The 17,679-nt window shown below is 43.3% G+C and overlaps 1 protein-coding gene across 1 annotated transcript in view; it reads left to right on the forward strand.

Moving 5' to 3' along the window:
* Nucleotides 1-8,471: 8,471 nt before the first annotated feature.
* The window catches only part of HSD17B7 (hydroxysteroid 17-beta dehydrogenase 7), a 31,981-nt gene continuing 22,773 nt past the window's right edge, over nucleotides 8,472-17,679 (forward strand). The window contains exons 1-2 of the mRNA XM_075564191.1: nucleotides 8,472-8,673; nucleotides 13,977-14,180. Of these exons, the coding sequence (XP_075420306.1) occupies nucleotides 8,639-8,673; nucleotides 13,977-14,180 (239 nt within the window). The 5' untranslated portion in view covers nucleotides 8,472-8,638. The remainder of the gene's footprint in view (nucleotides 8,674-13,976; nucleotides 14,181-17,679) is intronic.

Here is a 17,679-nt window from a genome sequence, read left to right on the forward strand (position 1 = left end):
CTGATATCCTTTTGACACCTCATGATCACACAGGCTGGTGTGCCTCTTCTATGTGGGTTTTGTTGCTTCTCAGCAAGGTGGCCGCTTGTTTACCTGCAAGCCTTTAAGACCCCAGATGCAATATCTTTTGATAGCCGGGCACCATCAGCTTTCTTCACCACATTTGCTTATTCACCTGCTTTGCCTTCAGCGGTTGTGTCAGGAAGGTGAGCATCATAGAATGCCAATTTAGTAGGAGAAAGTATTCTTGCACTGGGTGGGGCGGGGGGGGGGGTAGGCACATTTTAGTATTCAAAGCGATATCCTTGCTTTTCAGCACTTTAAAGATGTCTTCTACAGCAGATTTTCCCAATGTAATAAGACATTTGATTCCTTGACTGCTGCTTCCTGCACATTGGCTGCGGATCCAATCAAATTAAATCCCTGTCAACTTCAGTCTTTTCTCTGTTGATCATGATGTTAACTATTGTGAGGACTCTGGTATTCTTTACTTTGAGTTTCAATCCATACTGAAGCCTATAATCCCTGATCTTCATCAAGCAAGTGCTTCAAGTTCCCTTCACTTTCAGCAAGCAAGATTGTGTCATCTGCATATTGCAGGGTGCTAATAAGCCTCCCTCCAGTCCTGCTGTTAATAAGCATTCCTCTAATCTTTATAAAGTAGAACTTCTTGGATTCTTTGCTCAGCTTACAGACTGACTAATTTTGGTGAAGGGATATAACCCTGACACACATCTTTCCTGATTTTAAACCATGCACCACTCCCTCATTGTGTTTGATTGACTGCCCTGGTGGCATAGTGGATTATGTACTGAGCTGGTAACCAATGGGTCAGCAGTTCAAACACACCAGCAGCTCCAAGTTTCTACACTTGTAAAGTTTAAAAGTCTTGGGAACCCAAAGGGCCAGTTCTACTCTGCCGTAAATGATTGCTATGAGTTGGAATTGATTTGATGGTGATGAGTTTTGAGTTTACTTGTATAAGCTCATTGCATATTTGCTGATTGTATGGGTGTGTCTTGTGAACCCATGTCAATTTTGTTTGCTTTCTACATAGATCTAGGGTCCTAAAAGGACATAATATTCAGGATGTGTTCAGCTGCCAGCTAACAGGGTAGCGGTTTCCTTGCACCCAGTGACTCTGAGGAAAAACACGATGATTTGCTCCTGCAGAGACAGCCTAGAAACCCCGTGGGGCATCTCTTCACTGTCACATGCAGTCACCATGAGTCCAAAGCAATGCAATGGCATCTAATGATAACTCAATGACTACTTTACTTCTTACTACAAGAAAAGCCTCGTGGTTGCCAATGTACCAAATATACCAGAGATGGGGTTTGTGTCTTTATATTGAGTCCAACTATAGGGAGTCCCATCCAGAATTCATTTGGGATCCTTTGTTGCTGCTGCTGGTATAGAACTCTGCCATTTGGTGTGCAGCATCCCCTTCTAAGTTTACGTATGGCCTGCCTCCAACTTCCAGTACACGCACAAAGCAACAGAAACCTTGACCATTCCAAATACAAAGTATCTTCATAATAGTAATTTGGATTAAAACAGGTTTCTTAGCTGGTCCTTGAAGAATGATTTTGTATTTTTAATTTTATGAGACATCTAAACCCCATGTTTTCAGCTCTGACTATGATAAATCAAGGTAACTAGAGATTCTTCCAGAATAAATGGAGAGCTCATAAATATACATTCTGACTCGCACGGTGTGTGGTTTGATTGATACAGGGCAACGGTTCAAGTAACTGTGATGTGGCAGAAGAGGGGCAAAATAAACAGGGTGGGAAAGATGACCATAGAAAGAATGTGAATGGTGTTTTGGGCAGTGGGAGGGCACCAAAGTGCTTGACTGCTCTGTGGAAAGCTCAAGATTCTAATCAATCCGTGGCTCTGCAGGAGGAAAGCTCAGTCTCCTCCATTGAAGATTACAGTCTAAACTAATGGGAGCAGTAAACAGGGAAAGAACCACTGACCAACTGTGGACCATGGTTGTTTGAGCTAGGGACCAATACAGTTGGGAAGGCCTGAGGAGTGATGCCTAGAGATTCTGGACTCAGAGGCAGCCCACCCACTTTGGTCTGAGGTGGGTCAGCAATCAGATAACTGACTGCACTTGCCCAGGGGTGCCTTAGCACCCATGCCAGTGACCAGTGATCTGAGAAGCACACTCTTCTCCCTTACCCTCACATCTCCTGCCACCCTTGCCATACCTGGTGGTATTCTCAGCCCCTTCCAAGCTACACTCCTCAAGTGACATACTCCCAAGGATCAATCGACGCCTGCCTACAATCTCAGCAGTTGGTGGCACCCACTCCAGCAGATCAGGCACCACACCGACAGCCTCCTTGGTTAGTAGAAGGTGCTTCTGCTGGTCTTGTGCCTTCCTATTGCCACACACTCCCGTGGATTAGGTGCCACACATTCCTGCAGATGGGCCCAGGCACTGAGCTCCTGCTACCATTGGAGTCAGAGATAGGTGCTGTGCTGTGGTACTACTCTTTATCTTTGCCTTCCCTTCTTCCCCCCCCCCCTTTCCCATTTTTGTTTCTTCTTATCTCTTCTCTTCTACTCCACTCCTTTTCTTCTTCTTTCCCTCCCCACAATCTGGAAAGAAGCAGTGACTACACCCACTCTACTCAGCCATACTTCCCACACTAGCCACTCCCCACACGGGGCGAGTGTCCCAACCCACTCCAACACCATTGGATCAATGATAGGCCATAACTAACACCTGCCCAACCTGCCCTCGGCTTCTCGACAACCAGTGAACAGAGAGACATGCTTACGCTCCCACTGGCTACCACCTCACCCAGAGACAGGTCGATGAGCGTGGCCACCTCTGTACTGCCAGGCTAGTGACCAGAGTCACCCCCTAGAGATATAAAAACAAATCAAAACATCAATGTGAAACAAACCAACAGACAATCATTAAATATAGACAAGATTGCAACTGTGTTACAGAGACCATTTCAAGTCATATATGGAAACATGGCAAGACGACTAAAGCAAATGATCAAAATAGTGAACCAGAAAACCTTCCTGAGGAAGAAATAGTAATGGAACTACCTGATAAAGAATTAAAAAGAATTACTCTTGGGATTCTTCAACAGATTAAGAAAGGGATCAAGGTAAACACAGAAAAGTTCTACAAAAATTCGGGAAGATGATACAAAATGAATGGACAAATTAGACAACTAGAAAGCATAGAAAAATAGCAAATAGAATCCAGAACATTAACTCTAAAATTTCAGAAACAAGACAATACACAGGGAAAACAGGGTAAAGTCAAATCAATGGAAGCTACATCAGCAAAATTGAAGACAAATCCTTATATTAATGTAGAAAGCCCGTCAGTTTGCTGCACTGTCTGTCAACTTGTACTGTGGTGGCTTATTGTTGCGGTGACGCTGGAAGCTATGTCATCAGCATTCAGACCCCAGCAGGGTCACCCAGAGTGAACAGGATTCAGCAGAGCTTCCAGACTAGGAAAAGGAATAGGCTGTCCACTTCTAAGGAATTTCCTCAGGACACCTTAGGACAGAATACAAAACATGATCAGATACCAAAAACCTCATGAAAAGAAGCCGGGCATTGTTGAAGATAACGCCAGAGGAGCAGCCTCTCTGGTCAGAAGGCACCCAAAAGATGACTGAAGAAGAATTGCCTTCTCAAAGTAGAATTGAAAATCATAACTCAGATAGAGCAGAGTCTGTGGAAATAAAGCCTTTGGGAGCTTCACTTGCCATTGGGGCATGACTCAAAATGAAAAGAAACAGCTGAAAACAGAAATGAATAACCAGAACCTGAAATGTATGAAATATGAATCTAGGAAAATTGGAAGTTGTAAGCAATGTAATGGGATGCATAAAATCACTATAAGCTACTATACACATACATTCCTTGGGTGAGGTCCAGGTACTATGGCAGGGGCCAGACCAATCTATGAATACATATGGCAGCCAACTCAAAAGGAGGGAAAAGAAAAGAAGAAAGGAAGGAAGGAAGACACCTCAGGACTTGAATGCGACATACTGGCATGTAGCAGGGAACCAAGAGAGGTCTGCGGGGCCAGTCCCCATCCCAACTACATGGACACACCCCCACCCCCACCCCAGAGGAATGCACTTCAGAGGACAGCACTGAAGCTATAGCTCAGGGAGAGGGGTGCGCCTGATCAGAGCACACAGGAGCAAACAAAGAGGGAAGGAGAGGGAGTGGAATATATCCTGGTCCACCAAGCTCTGAGGATGATATTCCTGCTCAGAACAGCCAGTGTACAGAGAGGACCATAGTTCTGGCCACACCATGAGACATCCCTCACTGATCCATAGCACTGGCCCATAGCAATACTGGAGGCACAGTGCAGAAATTGTGCCCAATCTGACCCCACCATACCGGAGCGAATGCTGAGGGCATTCAACAGAGAGGCAAGGGGAGCAAAGCAATGAAGTCCCCAGGAAAGTACCAAAAATAGACTTTGGGGCCAAGGCATGGAATACCATCAGAGTGGTCTGGAAACACTCCTAACGGTCAACAAACAGACTTGGAACTATTTATAGGCTTTTCTTTTTATTTGTCATTGATTTTTTGTTTGTTTTCTTTTTGGTTGTTGTTCTGTTTTATTTTGTTGTTTTCTTTTTCTCTGTCTTGTTTTTGTGCTTTTTATCATCTCTGCATGTCTGTCTAGATAAGGTAATAGGCGGGATAAACAATCCGGAGGATAAAACAACAGAACCAAGGGAGGGACACAAGAGAGGAGAAGGTGGAGGAAAGGGTATGGGGTGTCAACAAACCCAGGGACAATGGAACAAAAGTGATCTAAAATCAATGTCGAGGAGGACATAGGATGCTTGGTGTGGCTTGATCAAGGGAAGTGTAACCGAGAGGAATTACTGAAACCCAAATGAAGGCTGAGCATGATAGTGGGACAAGAAGAAAGTAAGTGGAAATGGAGGAAAGTACTAGGAGGCAAAGGGCATTTATAGAGGTCTAAATGCAGCATGTACATATGTAAATATGTTTATATATAATGATAGGGATATAGATCTATGCACATATATTTATATGTTAAGTATTAAGGTAGCAGACTCCCTCAATGCAAAAGCACTTTGTTCTAATAACCAGGCATTCTGTGATACCTTCCTGACACAATCACTGAAGACAATGTGGTGCAGAAAGCTCATAGTGCCGAGCCATCAAAAGATACAGCGTCTGGGGTCTTAAAGGCTTGAAGATAAACAAGCGGCCATCTAGCTGAGAAGCAACAAAGCCTACATGGAAGAAACACACCAGCCTGTCTGATCACAAGGTGTCATTGCGATCAGGTATCAGTCATCAAAGACCTAGAACAAACAATCATATCAATGTGAATGAGGGGGAGGGCAGAGTGGAGACACAAAGCCCATCTATAGACAATTGAACATCCCCTTACAGAAAATTCACAAGGAAGGGATGAGTCAGTCAGGGTGCAGTATAACACTAATGAAACATACAACTTTTCTCTAGTTCTTTAATGCTTCTTCCTCCCTCTCCCCCACTGTCATGACTCCAATTCTACCTTACAAATCTGGCCAGATTAGGGGATGTACACTGGTACAGATAAGAGCTGGAAACACAGGGAATCCAGGACAGATAAACTCCTCAGGACCAATATTGAGAGTAATGATACCAGGAGGGTAAGGGGACGGTTGGGGGAGAAAGGGGGGAACCGATCTCAATGATCATTCCCCCTCCCAGGGGAATGAACAACAGAAAAGTGGGTCAAGGGAGAAAGTGGTCAGTGTAAGACATGAAAAAAACATAAATTATCAAGGGTTCATGAGGGAAGGAGAGTGGGACAGGACTGGAAATGAGCTGATACCAAGGGCTCAAGTAGAAAGAAAATACTTTGAATATGATGGCAACATTTACACAAATGTGCTTGACACAATGGACGGATGTATGGGTTGTGATAAGAGTGGTACAAGCTCCCCAAACATGATTTTAAAAAATCACCAATCTGACCATAGTGAACTGAAATGTACTGGGATTGGCTACTGTGAATTAGAATATCAGACAGGTTTACTATGCTGGGGATGAAACCGTCAAGAGGAATGATATTATGTTACCGTCCAGTGGTGTGGAACTGCAGTGAGTGACGACCTGAAGAAAAAGTGGGCGGTGGACTGATGCGCCAAAGGCACATTTTATTTCCCAAGTACAGCTTTATTTATAATGAGGCAAGGGTGCATAGCGCACATAGTGTAACAATAACATTGTGATAAAATTGTTCTAAGCACAACATTTCCTTGGGACTAATCGTAACAAATACAGCTGTGTTCTCAGCGTACAGAGGGCATTGCAGAGTGTGGGAAAACACATGGTCATCGTCCCAGTGTCCTCAAGCACCCCGGACAGTCACCAGTAAAACTCAGTGACTCTCTGTAACATTACATTCACTGTCAAAAAGAACATATCAAGATCTATTTTGATGTACAATGTTGTATGTGATAGAATTGTATCTATTCAACATCAAGGCCATCCAATCAATACAATTATTCAAATTTATGCACCAACTACCAAAGCAAGTGATGAAGTTGAATTCTGCCAATATATTTAACCTGAAATTGATCAAACAAGCAATCAAGATGCATTGATAAATTATGGGCGATTGAAATGCTAAAGTGGGAAACAAAGAGGAAGAAACAATAGTTTGAAAGTATGGTGTTGGTGACAGTAAGACATTGCATGATGCAATTTTTCAAGGCTAGAAACTCGTTCATAGCAAATACTTTTTCATCAACACAAAAGGCAATTTTACACATGGACTTCTTCAAATAGAATACACAGAAATCAAACTGACTACGTCTGTGGGCAGACACAATGGAGAGGCTCAATACCAGCAGTTAAAACTAAATTAGACTAAAGGCTAATTGTGAAATAGATAATCAATTGCTCATATGTGAGTTTAGGTAAAAGCTGAAGAAAATTAAAACAAGTGCACAAGAGCCCAAATATGACCTTGAGGGTATCCCACCTATATTTCCAAACATCTCAAGAACAGACCTGACACATTGAAGACTAATGACAAGACCTGATGAGCTGTGGGATTGTTGGGAAGTCCATTTACGCATGCCCAGGAGAGCCAGCAAAGGGCAAAAGCTGGATTTTCCCACCGGTGGGCCCAGATGGCCGTTACACCTGGAGCAGCCCACCTGGGCCAGGTGACTGCAATTCAGCCAATGGGATCAACCTGGGGTCATTCACCACGCCTCCCCCAGGAACCCTTGAAAAGGCAGGGACCAAGAGGGAGAGGGGTCTTTGTCTTGGCTTGCTTGTGCCCTCTGGTCGTCTTCGTGGGAGGGGAGAGATCCTTGCGTGTCCCGGAGCAGTCTGCCAGGCTGCATGGTCAAAGGAATCCTATGGGTGCCGCGTAAAACCTGATGCTTCTTTGAACTTTCATTAAATTCACTAGGATCACGAGCCCTGCTTCAGCGTTAAATCTTTCTGGCGTGGAGCCAAGGACTGAGGCTGAAATCTAGTCCCGGAGAGAGAGACCTAACAGGATGATACCAACATCATCCACACAGAAAGCAAAAGGTCATTGGAATTATTTAATAGTATATAACGATAATTTTCTTGTGTAAGGCAAATCTTATTAAGCTTGCTGATATCAGACAAATCAAAACCTCTAGGATATTCAAACTTCAGATTAACTCAGTCTCCTAACTTTCAGGGATCATTGCTGTTCATAAATAATCAAAATATTGAAAGGTCATGAAATAGATTAAAGTGTTTTCAGAAGTTTCTCGATTGATGTGCAGTGTTACTCATAGCACAGAACAAGATTGGTGATGGTCAGTTAACCAGGCATGATAAGTGTGGAAACCTATAGTAAACGTAAGGAATTTTTATAAGTCTGAGAGTAATAATGTGTGTTGAATTTCATAATAAAAATTAGGGTTTGCGTGTGTGTGTTTTATTTTTCTTGTGATTAATTTTTACCGCATTTTCCAAAAATGCAGTGCCTATCTGGGATGGGTTGGAAAACAAAATGAGTCATTTATCTCATAGTTTGAGAAAAACGGCAGAGGGTCTCAGTCCAGGATTCAGACTGTATTCTAAGGTTTGAAAAGTGGTCAAATTAAGCATTTATGCAGTTCTAGGAGGAAAATCATCTTAAAAAGAGGAAAACAATAGATAAATAATCGCAACAGTTTAGTTCCTGACTTAAACCCATGTCTTCCCTCTGAAAATAAGTATGGGGTAAAACGCATTGGCTTTCCAGAGGCGCCTGGGCTGAGCGCAGACTTCAGGCGGCGCAAGCGCGCTCAGAACACGCCCACCAGTGGCTCGGGCGGGAGGCGGGCTCGGGGCGGGGCCTAAGGGGGAAAGCCGGGATTGGCTGGGCCGCGGCGTCAGGCGGCTCCGCCCCTCGGGCCACCAGCCTGTGCGCGGCGGACGGGCTTGGGGACGAGGCGTGGCGTGACGTGACGTAACGTGAGTGAAGCAAGAAGTGATGGGGTCCTGACTAGCTCGGGATTGGTGCGCAGCGTGCACCTGTGCGGCCCGGGCCGGAAGCTGGGCTTTTTAAGACTTCGGAAAACGGAGAGTGGCGTTTGCTTCAGTGATTTGAGTGAGAGCGCTTACAATGCGGAAGGTGGTTCTGGTCACCGGAGCGAGCAGGTGAGCCCTCCTTCGCGATAGTGGAGGCGGCAGTGGCTCAGGGGTCCTACCGAGCCGGGCTTCCCGGACAGGTGACCCGCCCCGCCCCGGCCCCGGGAGCACCGGCTCCTGAGCTTGCCTCCGTAGCCACTCGGGTTGCGCTCCAGACCCGCGCTTCTTGGCGGGCCGGTTGCTCGGGATTCGGGGCTTGAGGTGCTTACTTGGTCACTGATGCTTTGAATTAAACACGACCGTGGGAAGGAAGACCAGAGGGCCAGGACCGAGCCCTTTGGTTTTCAGGGGAAAGCAAGGGAGCCTGCTCTGCAGACCTCGCCCCCTTTTTATCACCCGTCACTTTTTTAAGGTCCTCAGTCCAGATCCTTAGGCTTTTGGCTTGAGCTCCAGGTATTTAATCAGTGCTTTTGGTACTCGCCCCTCGTCAAACTTCAGGCTCCTTGAACCTGGAAACGAAGGATGGGGAGAGAAAAAGGCATCGCATTGAATTTAGCACCATGCTAGCCGCCTCACTTTTCTCTTCAGAAATACAGAAAAAAGTCACTTTTCCTGGTAAGGTGTTTCAGCCTGCTCCTTGCCAGATCATCCAGTTCCCAGGTGGATGATTTGGATACCGAGCTTTATCTTTAAGGACTGTTCCATGGCTTCATTTGTGTGCCCGTGAACAATGTGTGGAGGAGGAAACTTACCAAACCATTTTTCCTATTTGTTACCTTGGGAGTTTTCGAGAAGAAAGGACAGAAGAAATGTTAAAAGTCATTTAAAACTGGACCACTTACCATGATCTGTTGTTAGTTGTCACGAAGTCGATTTTGACGTATGGAAATCCCATGTAGGCACAGTAGGACATCATAAGGTTTCAAGGCGGTGGCCTTTCAAAAGGAGATCATCAGGCCCTGCTTCTTTAGTTCTAACTATTTCTATATGACTGGAGGATGGGGTGTGTGTCTGTCACACTTAAAAAAATTCATGGAAAAATAAACTTAAAAGATAATGTTTTTTTTCCCCCATGAACATTTTGAAGCCTCTTCATATATAGCATATACACTCTTTTGTGCCTGGCTTCTTTCACTCAGTGCTCTGTTCCTGACATGTTCATCTACATTGTTGCATGAAGTTGTTGTAAATCATTCTTTCTCTCTGTTGTATAAATAGGGTATGAAATTTTTTTATACATTCTTTACTATGGCTGGGAATTTGGATAATATCCAGTTGGTAGTTATTAGAATAAATGTTCCCAGGGGTTTATGTAAACTTTAGATAGTATGGATGAATTTTGAACTCACATTTAATCGTAAACCTAATTTAAGAGTAATCAGTTCTTAAAATCTTGCCTTGCCTTCATTAAGTGATCACTGAAGAAATGTTTGCTATAGCAAAGTGTGAAAAAATCAGATGGTGCCCAGCTATCAGAAAGAATAGCATCTGCAGTCTTAAAGGCTTGTCTTCAAATAAGCAGCCATCTAGATGAGGTGGCAGCTAAGTCTGCGTAGAAAGATCATACCAGTATGTGTGATCCAAGAATTGTAAGTAGTAAAATCCAAGATCAGAGGAGGAAATTAGAGCTTAAATTTTGAGCACCCAGTTTGCAAAAGGAAGGGAAAGTCCAGAATCCATTTGCACAGTCCCTATGGATGAGGTTTCTCTGTGTGTTTTGTTGTCATTGTTGAGGATTTTTGTATAATTTTCTTTATATGAAATCCAGGCAAGAAAGGTGGGGAAGTAATAGGAGCTAATAATAATGCATACAGGAATGAAGAAAATGGTGTAATGTGGACTGTGGTGATGACTGTACAACTCTTTAAAATATATTTAAACTATTGAATTGTATATGAATTTTGTGTCAATAAAATTGTTTGAAAATAATACAGGTCTTGTGATACTTCTTAAACAGACCTATTGGTGGACACATAATCAGCTCTCTTGGGTCTATGAGAGGACTTCAAAAAGTTCATGGAAAAAATAGAATTAAAAGATGATGGAGATCTGAGGCCTAAAGGACTGACTAGGCAGACATGCTAGACAGACCTTCCACAACATAGGCCGAAGAGACCAAATGAGACAGATGGGATATGTAGGGATAGCAATCCTGAAACTGAGCTTTCGAGGGAAGGATAGAGAAGTAGATTGAATACCAGCTACGAGAAGAAGCTGAACAAAAGTTCCAGAGAGGAGACAGGTGGCTGAACTGTTTGATTGGTGTAACTAAACTTTTGCAAGCAGTTTTTAATTGGAATAGCTCTCTGGTAATCAGCAACATTTGCTCAGCACAAGTGTCCATGTTGGTGATGGATGATGAGAAAGGGGGGAGCTACCCTTGTTCCCACACCTTTCTGGTCACTAGAAAAGTGGCCAGCTCCCACCCTTTCTTACTCATTGTGCAGCTACAACCCCCTCACAGCCCCTCCTCTGCTGGTGGTTGGATTCATTCCCTGTGGATGACTCCTGGTGCACCACCTGTGCGTGGAGGTAACATGAGCTCTGCCTCATCAGAGCAGCAGAAAGCACTCTAGAAACAAGCCATCTCTCATTAGCCATCTGGGGTGGGTGTGGTAGTTACACAATTTCATTTCAATTTCAAGATAGATAAGTGGAGGGGTGGAGTCTGGCCTATCAACCAGGTCACACACAACCTGATGTCTCCTTTTGGCTGTGACCTTCTCATGAGGATTCTGGGAACTTCCTCTCACTCTTTTCTACCTGCAAACAGGCCACTCTCTCTGCTTCACCTTCCTGTTGACAAGACACATTGTACTACCTGGAGACTTGTGTCAGTTCTGTGTTCCACTGCCACTGGATCTACATGACTGCTGACCCACCAAACCTAAGATCTTCCTGCTTTCAGCATCATTGCGTGTTTGCCATGAGTCTGAAGAGGAATTTATAGACTGGTATTGGACATGAGGCCTGTATCGGACTTACGGACTTGATCTTGACTGGGCTAGGCTGATTTCTCAATACACACTTGCTCTTTGGTATAAAGCTCTTTCATACGAGTGTCCCTGGATTTGTTTCTCTAGACCAGGCGTCCTTATAATACAGCCTGCGGGCTACATGCAGCCCACCGAGGACATTTATCCAGCCCGCTGGGTGTTTTTTCCTGTTTCTTTTTTAACTTCAAAATAAGATATATGCAGTATGCATAGGAGTTTGTTCATAGTTTTTTTAAACTATAGTCTGGCCCTCCAATGGGTCTGAGAGACAGTGAACTGGCCCCTGTTTAAAAGGTCTGAGGATCCCTGCACTAGAAAATCTGGACTAACACAGTGGGCAAGAACTCCTTTCTTAATCACTCACTCAGGGTCCCTATGTTCTTTTTCAAGTTCTGTCTGAGGCTAAATGAACTATGTATCAGGTCCCTAATCTTAGATATCAGCTAGACAGTCAGCAGCTGCATCTAAAACTGGGTTTCCCTCTCCCTCACACCTTCTTCCTACTCTGTGAGCCCCTTGGCTGGCCGAGCATGCCAACCCATACCACGCTCTCCAGTTTTTGCCACTTTGACTCCTGTTCTTGCCTCAGCGTTCTCCTTTCTAGTTTTTAACCCCCTCCTTTGTTTAATATTTTTCTTCTTTGCTTTCCTTCTCCCACCTGGTTTCTCTTTCTTTTTCCCTCCCATTCTTTTTTCCTCTTTTCTTATCATTTTATTTCTTATTATTCTGTTTCTATCCCCGCTCTAGTTTCGCTTATTGTGTTTTCTTTCATTATTTTTCTCTTCCCTTGTTTTTCCTTTTTAGTTGTTACATTATTTTTTCATGCTGTTGTTTGCCTACTTTTCCCTGCTTGATATATTATTATTTTATGTTTTTGCTGCTGTTGTGTTTTTTTTTCTCGCCTCACTGCCTGGGAGACAGCAACTGTACCTACAACCCATCCACACCTGTACCACCTGCAACCATACTTACTGTGCAAGGGCCACTACCCACTCTTGTACCATCTAGTAATCCATTGATAGCAGCCAACACCGCGCAAGCCCACCCTCAGCTATGCTATATGAACACCAACCAGAACCATGTATACTCTTATATTGTTGCTTATTTTGTGGCCTAGCATATAGTCTATCCTGAAAAATGTTCCATGGTGCTGGGAAAGAATGAGTGCTGTCTTGCTGGGTGGAGTGTTCTCTATATGTCTATGAGGTTAAGTTGGTTGATTGTGTTCTATAGTTGTGTCTTTGTTGAGCTTCTTTCTAGCTATTCTACAGTAATAGTAGGAGATTTTAAGATACTATTTTCAGTGAAGGGATTTTTGTGTTCCCAGTTGTGTCCATGATACCAACAAGTGAAAACTCCTTGCCTTATTTAAGCTCTAATACATTTTCCTCCTCTGATCTTAGATTTTATTAGTTGCAATCCTTGGCTCACATGAGTAGTATGTTCCTTCCATGTGCCTACTTCACTTAGATCAGCATTTCTCAACCTTTTGGGTCGTGACCTCTTTGGGGGTTGAAAGACCCTTTCACAGGGGTCACCCAATTCATAACAGTGTCAAAATTAAAGTTATGAAGTAGCAATGAAAATAATTTTATGGTTGGAGGTCACCACAACATGAGGAACTGTATTAACTTGTCCCGGCATTAGGAAGGTTGGGAACCACTGACTTAGATGGTTGCAAGCCTTTTGAGAACCCAGACATTATTCTTTTTGATAGCTAGGCACCATCTACTTTCTTCTCCACACCTTGCTCTAGTACCTGTGTCTTCAGTGTTCTCTTAATGATGGAAAATACTGAGCCAGGGCCACGTCATAAGAACTAATTGTTCTTAACTCAGGGCTTATGATTAAGTACAAACTAAAATCTGTTCGTCTAAGATTTATGTATATCCATGTTGGAGGCAACTTCTTGAGGAATGTAGGTAACCTTCAGGGGACATTTGATATTTCTAGTAACAGTGTCATTAATCTAGCCAGTGGTATGGAATTTAAAATATTAGTGAGAAAAGGAAAATATACATGTATGGTATAGTTTATTAGATTAAATACATGGAATGTTCACTTATACAGATTAAAAATAGAGTCATTTCATGAGACATATAAGAACAAAATGAAGACCAATGACAGGATAAACTAAATTTCCAGCCTAGTTATTGTGGTGCCGAGGTTTTGCAGAATGGAAGAAACGTGATGTGTCTTCAGAGTGAGTGATTAGTAGAGTGTGGGGCTCCTCTTCCCTCTTACATACTTTTTGAGTCTTTTCTATCTGCCTGAATTTCCAGTTGGGACTAAAAGTGTTTTCAAAACCAAAGATAAATGCTTTTATTTGGCATCATCCTATTAAGGCAAGCCCTGTGTCTGAATTGTCTTTTCCAGTGGCATCGGCCTAGCCCTCTGCAAGCGGCTACTGGCCAACGACGACCAGCTTCATTTGTGTTTGGCATGCAGGAACATGGGCAAGGCCGAAGCTGTCCGAGCCGACCTGCTGGCCGCTCAGCCCACAGCCGAGGTCAGCATTGTGCAGGTGGATGTGAGCAGCCTGCAGTCGGTGTTCCAGGCCGCCAGGGAACTCAAGCAAAGGTATGCCTCTCGGTGGTTTTTCTCTCAGGTCACTGTGTAACATACTATAAGAAAGGTCAGGCAATCCTGAAAAGGAATAGGCACAGTATAAGAAGTAACACTGAGCCATCTGTGTAGGGGGATCCCATTCCTTCTTAACATCACATGATTGCTATTCTCAGATTGCTCTAGTGTTTATAAGTGCATGCTTATTTGGACACCTTGCCTCTAACAACCTCATTAAGTCTGCTGCTTGTTAGGGACTGACAAGTGAAGAAAGTGAGGAGGAAGAGGGAGGGAGAAAGATAGATTTGTTTACAAAGTCCATCTGGTTTTGTATTGATTGGGTTATTCCTGGAGCCCAGGTCCATTCCCTGCATCCTCAGAGATTTTCCTGGAGGGCATTGAAAATTTATTCACATCTCACAGTGATTGTCATGTCATGGACATTCGATAAATATCTTATGTGTGAAAGAACGAATGGAATTGTCAGATGTATTAGCCCTACCCCCCACCCTCCACTCCCCCACCAGCAGCAACAGCAACAAGTTCGTAGACCTGCATGTAGAGGTCCAGAACAGCTTTCTGGTGAAAGAAGACACGCTTGTTTTGAACTCTTAGAGGAATTTGTGATCATAAAAAGTGAAAAAGCCAGCACTAGTCCATGCTGAGCCCTAGGACTCTGGAATAGTAAATGCTAAAGCATTCTTGTTATTGGGGTCCTTAAAGAACAGAAACTACTTTATTTCCCTGGAGAGTAAAATGAAGTAGAAACTAGTAAGATCTTGTGTCTTGCTAAAGGCATTTTATACAGAACATTCTGCTTACATTTCATTTATTAACAGATACAATCACTTGCATTTCCCTGCTCCAAATACACAAATTGCAAAGCAAAGTGAAGATTGGCTGTTTTCACCCCAGCTCCTCTTGCTGTGGCTTTAGCCCTATGGGAATGTGGCTTCTCCCTCTACTGCTGAGCGCTCAGTTTTCTGCCAAATCTCCCTTCCGAAAAGACCTAGAAAAGACCCAGATTTTTGTAGGTTCCAGTTTCACATAAATCACTGGTATCCAAACTTCTTTGACCCCCTTTTCAGAAAAACAATTACTCAGTGCCCCCTGGGAATGAAAACCTTCGGCATTATATCCCACACTCCAGGAGGAAGTGTAGGCATCTTCATTCGCAGCCTCCCTGGACTGTTCCGGTGCCCCTCAAGTGGTGGAATCAACCCCTTAGGGAAACACCGACACCAACTGTACTGTTTGCCACATTCCCTCTTCCCCCATCAGTGACAGTTTCCAGCCTGTGGCACTGCTCAGAAAATGTCATGCCTGAATTAAGAACCATAGCGATCGGTGTTTCAGGACACATTTGCAGATCCGCGTTCCCTTGATGTTAGCTAGCTGGGCTTCCCTTGTTTTGTTTAAATTTCGTTTTATTTTCTTATTGAAAGAAAATATGTTTTATTCTCAGTTAATAATAACCCATTCTACTACATTTCAAACCTCTCAAAGGTTTGATAAAATAATTTAGCATTTGTATGTAGCATAGATTTAAGCCAGTGAGGCTGGTGAGTAGAAGGGAGACGGGTTTTGATTTGTCCCAGCTACCCATCTTCTGTATTTTGGGGAAGCACTGATATTTTTATGTAGTCCTTAAACATCTCTCTTTGAGGTGAGTGAGAGATTACTCACATTAGACAACAGTGGCTCTAATGAGCATCACAAATTTTGACCATGTGACTGTCCAGATACATCCATTGCTTGCATCGGGGATCCACTGTAGTGAATAGCCTAAATGGATACCTCTAGGCTGAGAAGGAAATGAGGGCTGGGAGAGGCTTCCAGTGGGCTCTTCCGGATAGCTGGACTTTCTATCGAGAGTACTCTGTTTAGTAAAAAGTTGAACAAAACACAGCTGTCACAGAATCAACTTTGACTGATGGCGCCTTCCTGGGTGTCAAAGTAGAAGTGTGCTTCATAGTGCTTTCAGAGGTTGCCTCTTCAGAAGTTGATCTGCCAGGTCTTTTTATCGAGGCACCTCTGGGTACATTCAAATCTTTCCAAACTTTGGTTATCATCTGAGCACATTAACCGTTTATGCCACCCAGAGATTTCTCTCCGTTCTTTTAACCCACAGAGTAGAACTGCCCCGGAGGGCTTTCTAGGACATAAATCTTTATGGAAGGAGACTGCCACATCTTTCTCCTACAGAGTGGCTGGGAGCTTCGAACTGCGAACATTTTGGTTAGCCGCTGAGTGCTTGACTTTGAGCCACTGTGCCACCAGGGCTCCTTCAGTTCTGTTAGACATGTGCAAATGACAACTACTAAGCTGTACTTCTGTTTTATCCAAAAAAGAACATTCGGGTCAACCCTTTAGTTTTTGAACGTGGTGTGATTTACTGAGCTGTACCTTAATTTGGTGTTCTGGTATGATTTCCACACTTTGCTAAGCATTTCCTCTCCATTCCTAGCAAAAAATATGTTCATATTCTTTTTTCCCCCCTTTTATTTTATTGATTTATTTATTTTTAAATCGTTTTATTGGGGCTCATACAACTCTGAACACAATACATACATACATCAGTTGTGTAAAGCACACTTATACATTCATTGCCCTCATCATTCTCAAAATTTGGATTCCACTTGGGTTCCTGGAATCAGCTCATTTTCCTTTTTCCCCTCTCCTTCCCTTCCCTCTCCCCCCTCCCTATGTTCATATTCTTAAGTGAAAGGTTCCAAATTAGGTAAATGGAACAACCAACAATGAGTAGACCCATAGATAGTATCTTTGTGGCACTGACATACATGACCTGATATCAATGTCAGTATTTTAAACACTGATTAGAGCCATCTGGTTGTAAATTCTATGTAGGGTGATCAAGAAATGTGTGTATGTGATAAGTATTAGTAACCATGCAAATATTTCAGGGTCCTAGATGAATCGTTATTGTCACTATTGTCCCTATTGCCCTATGTCAGCGGTTCTCAACCTGTGGATCACAAGACCCCTTTGGGGGTCGAATGACCCGTTCACGGGATTGCCTGATTCATAACAGTAGCAAAATTACAGTTATGAAGTAACAATAAAAATAATGTTATGGTTTGGAGGTCACCACAACATGAGGCACTGTATGAAAGGGCCGTGGCATTAGGAAGGGTGAGAACCACTGCCCTAGGTGAAATAGCAGACACAGAGACCAGTGTGGTACATAAAATTCTGAGTTACTGTGAATAATCATGGTGTCTAAGGGTATCATGATAATATGTATTTTTCTATCTTTAACCTAGTTCAGAATAAGGCTTATATGGGTTTAAAAATGAAAAAAAAATACAGGTCAGCAGTTCCCCTCATGGTAACTGCCTAGAAGGAGACCTACCAAGAGGACCTGCCCTTACCCAGCATTTGGGTCTCATGCTTGCGTGTGAGTTTTTGTCATTTTATAATTCATGCCCTCTGTCCTGAGCATGGAGGGTTTCCTTGTAGATCTCCTGTTTTAGTAGCTCACTGGCATTCAGGT

This window comes from Tenrec ecaudatus, chromosome 1 (genome assembly GCF_050624435.1).
Source record: "Tenrec ecaudatus isolate mTenEca1 chromosome 1, mTenEca1.hap1, whole genome shotgun sequence".
Classification (NCBI taxonomy): Eukaryota; Metazoa; Chordata; class Mammalia; order Afrosoricida; family Tenrecidae; genus Tenrec; species Tenrec ecaudatus.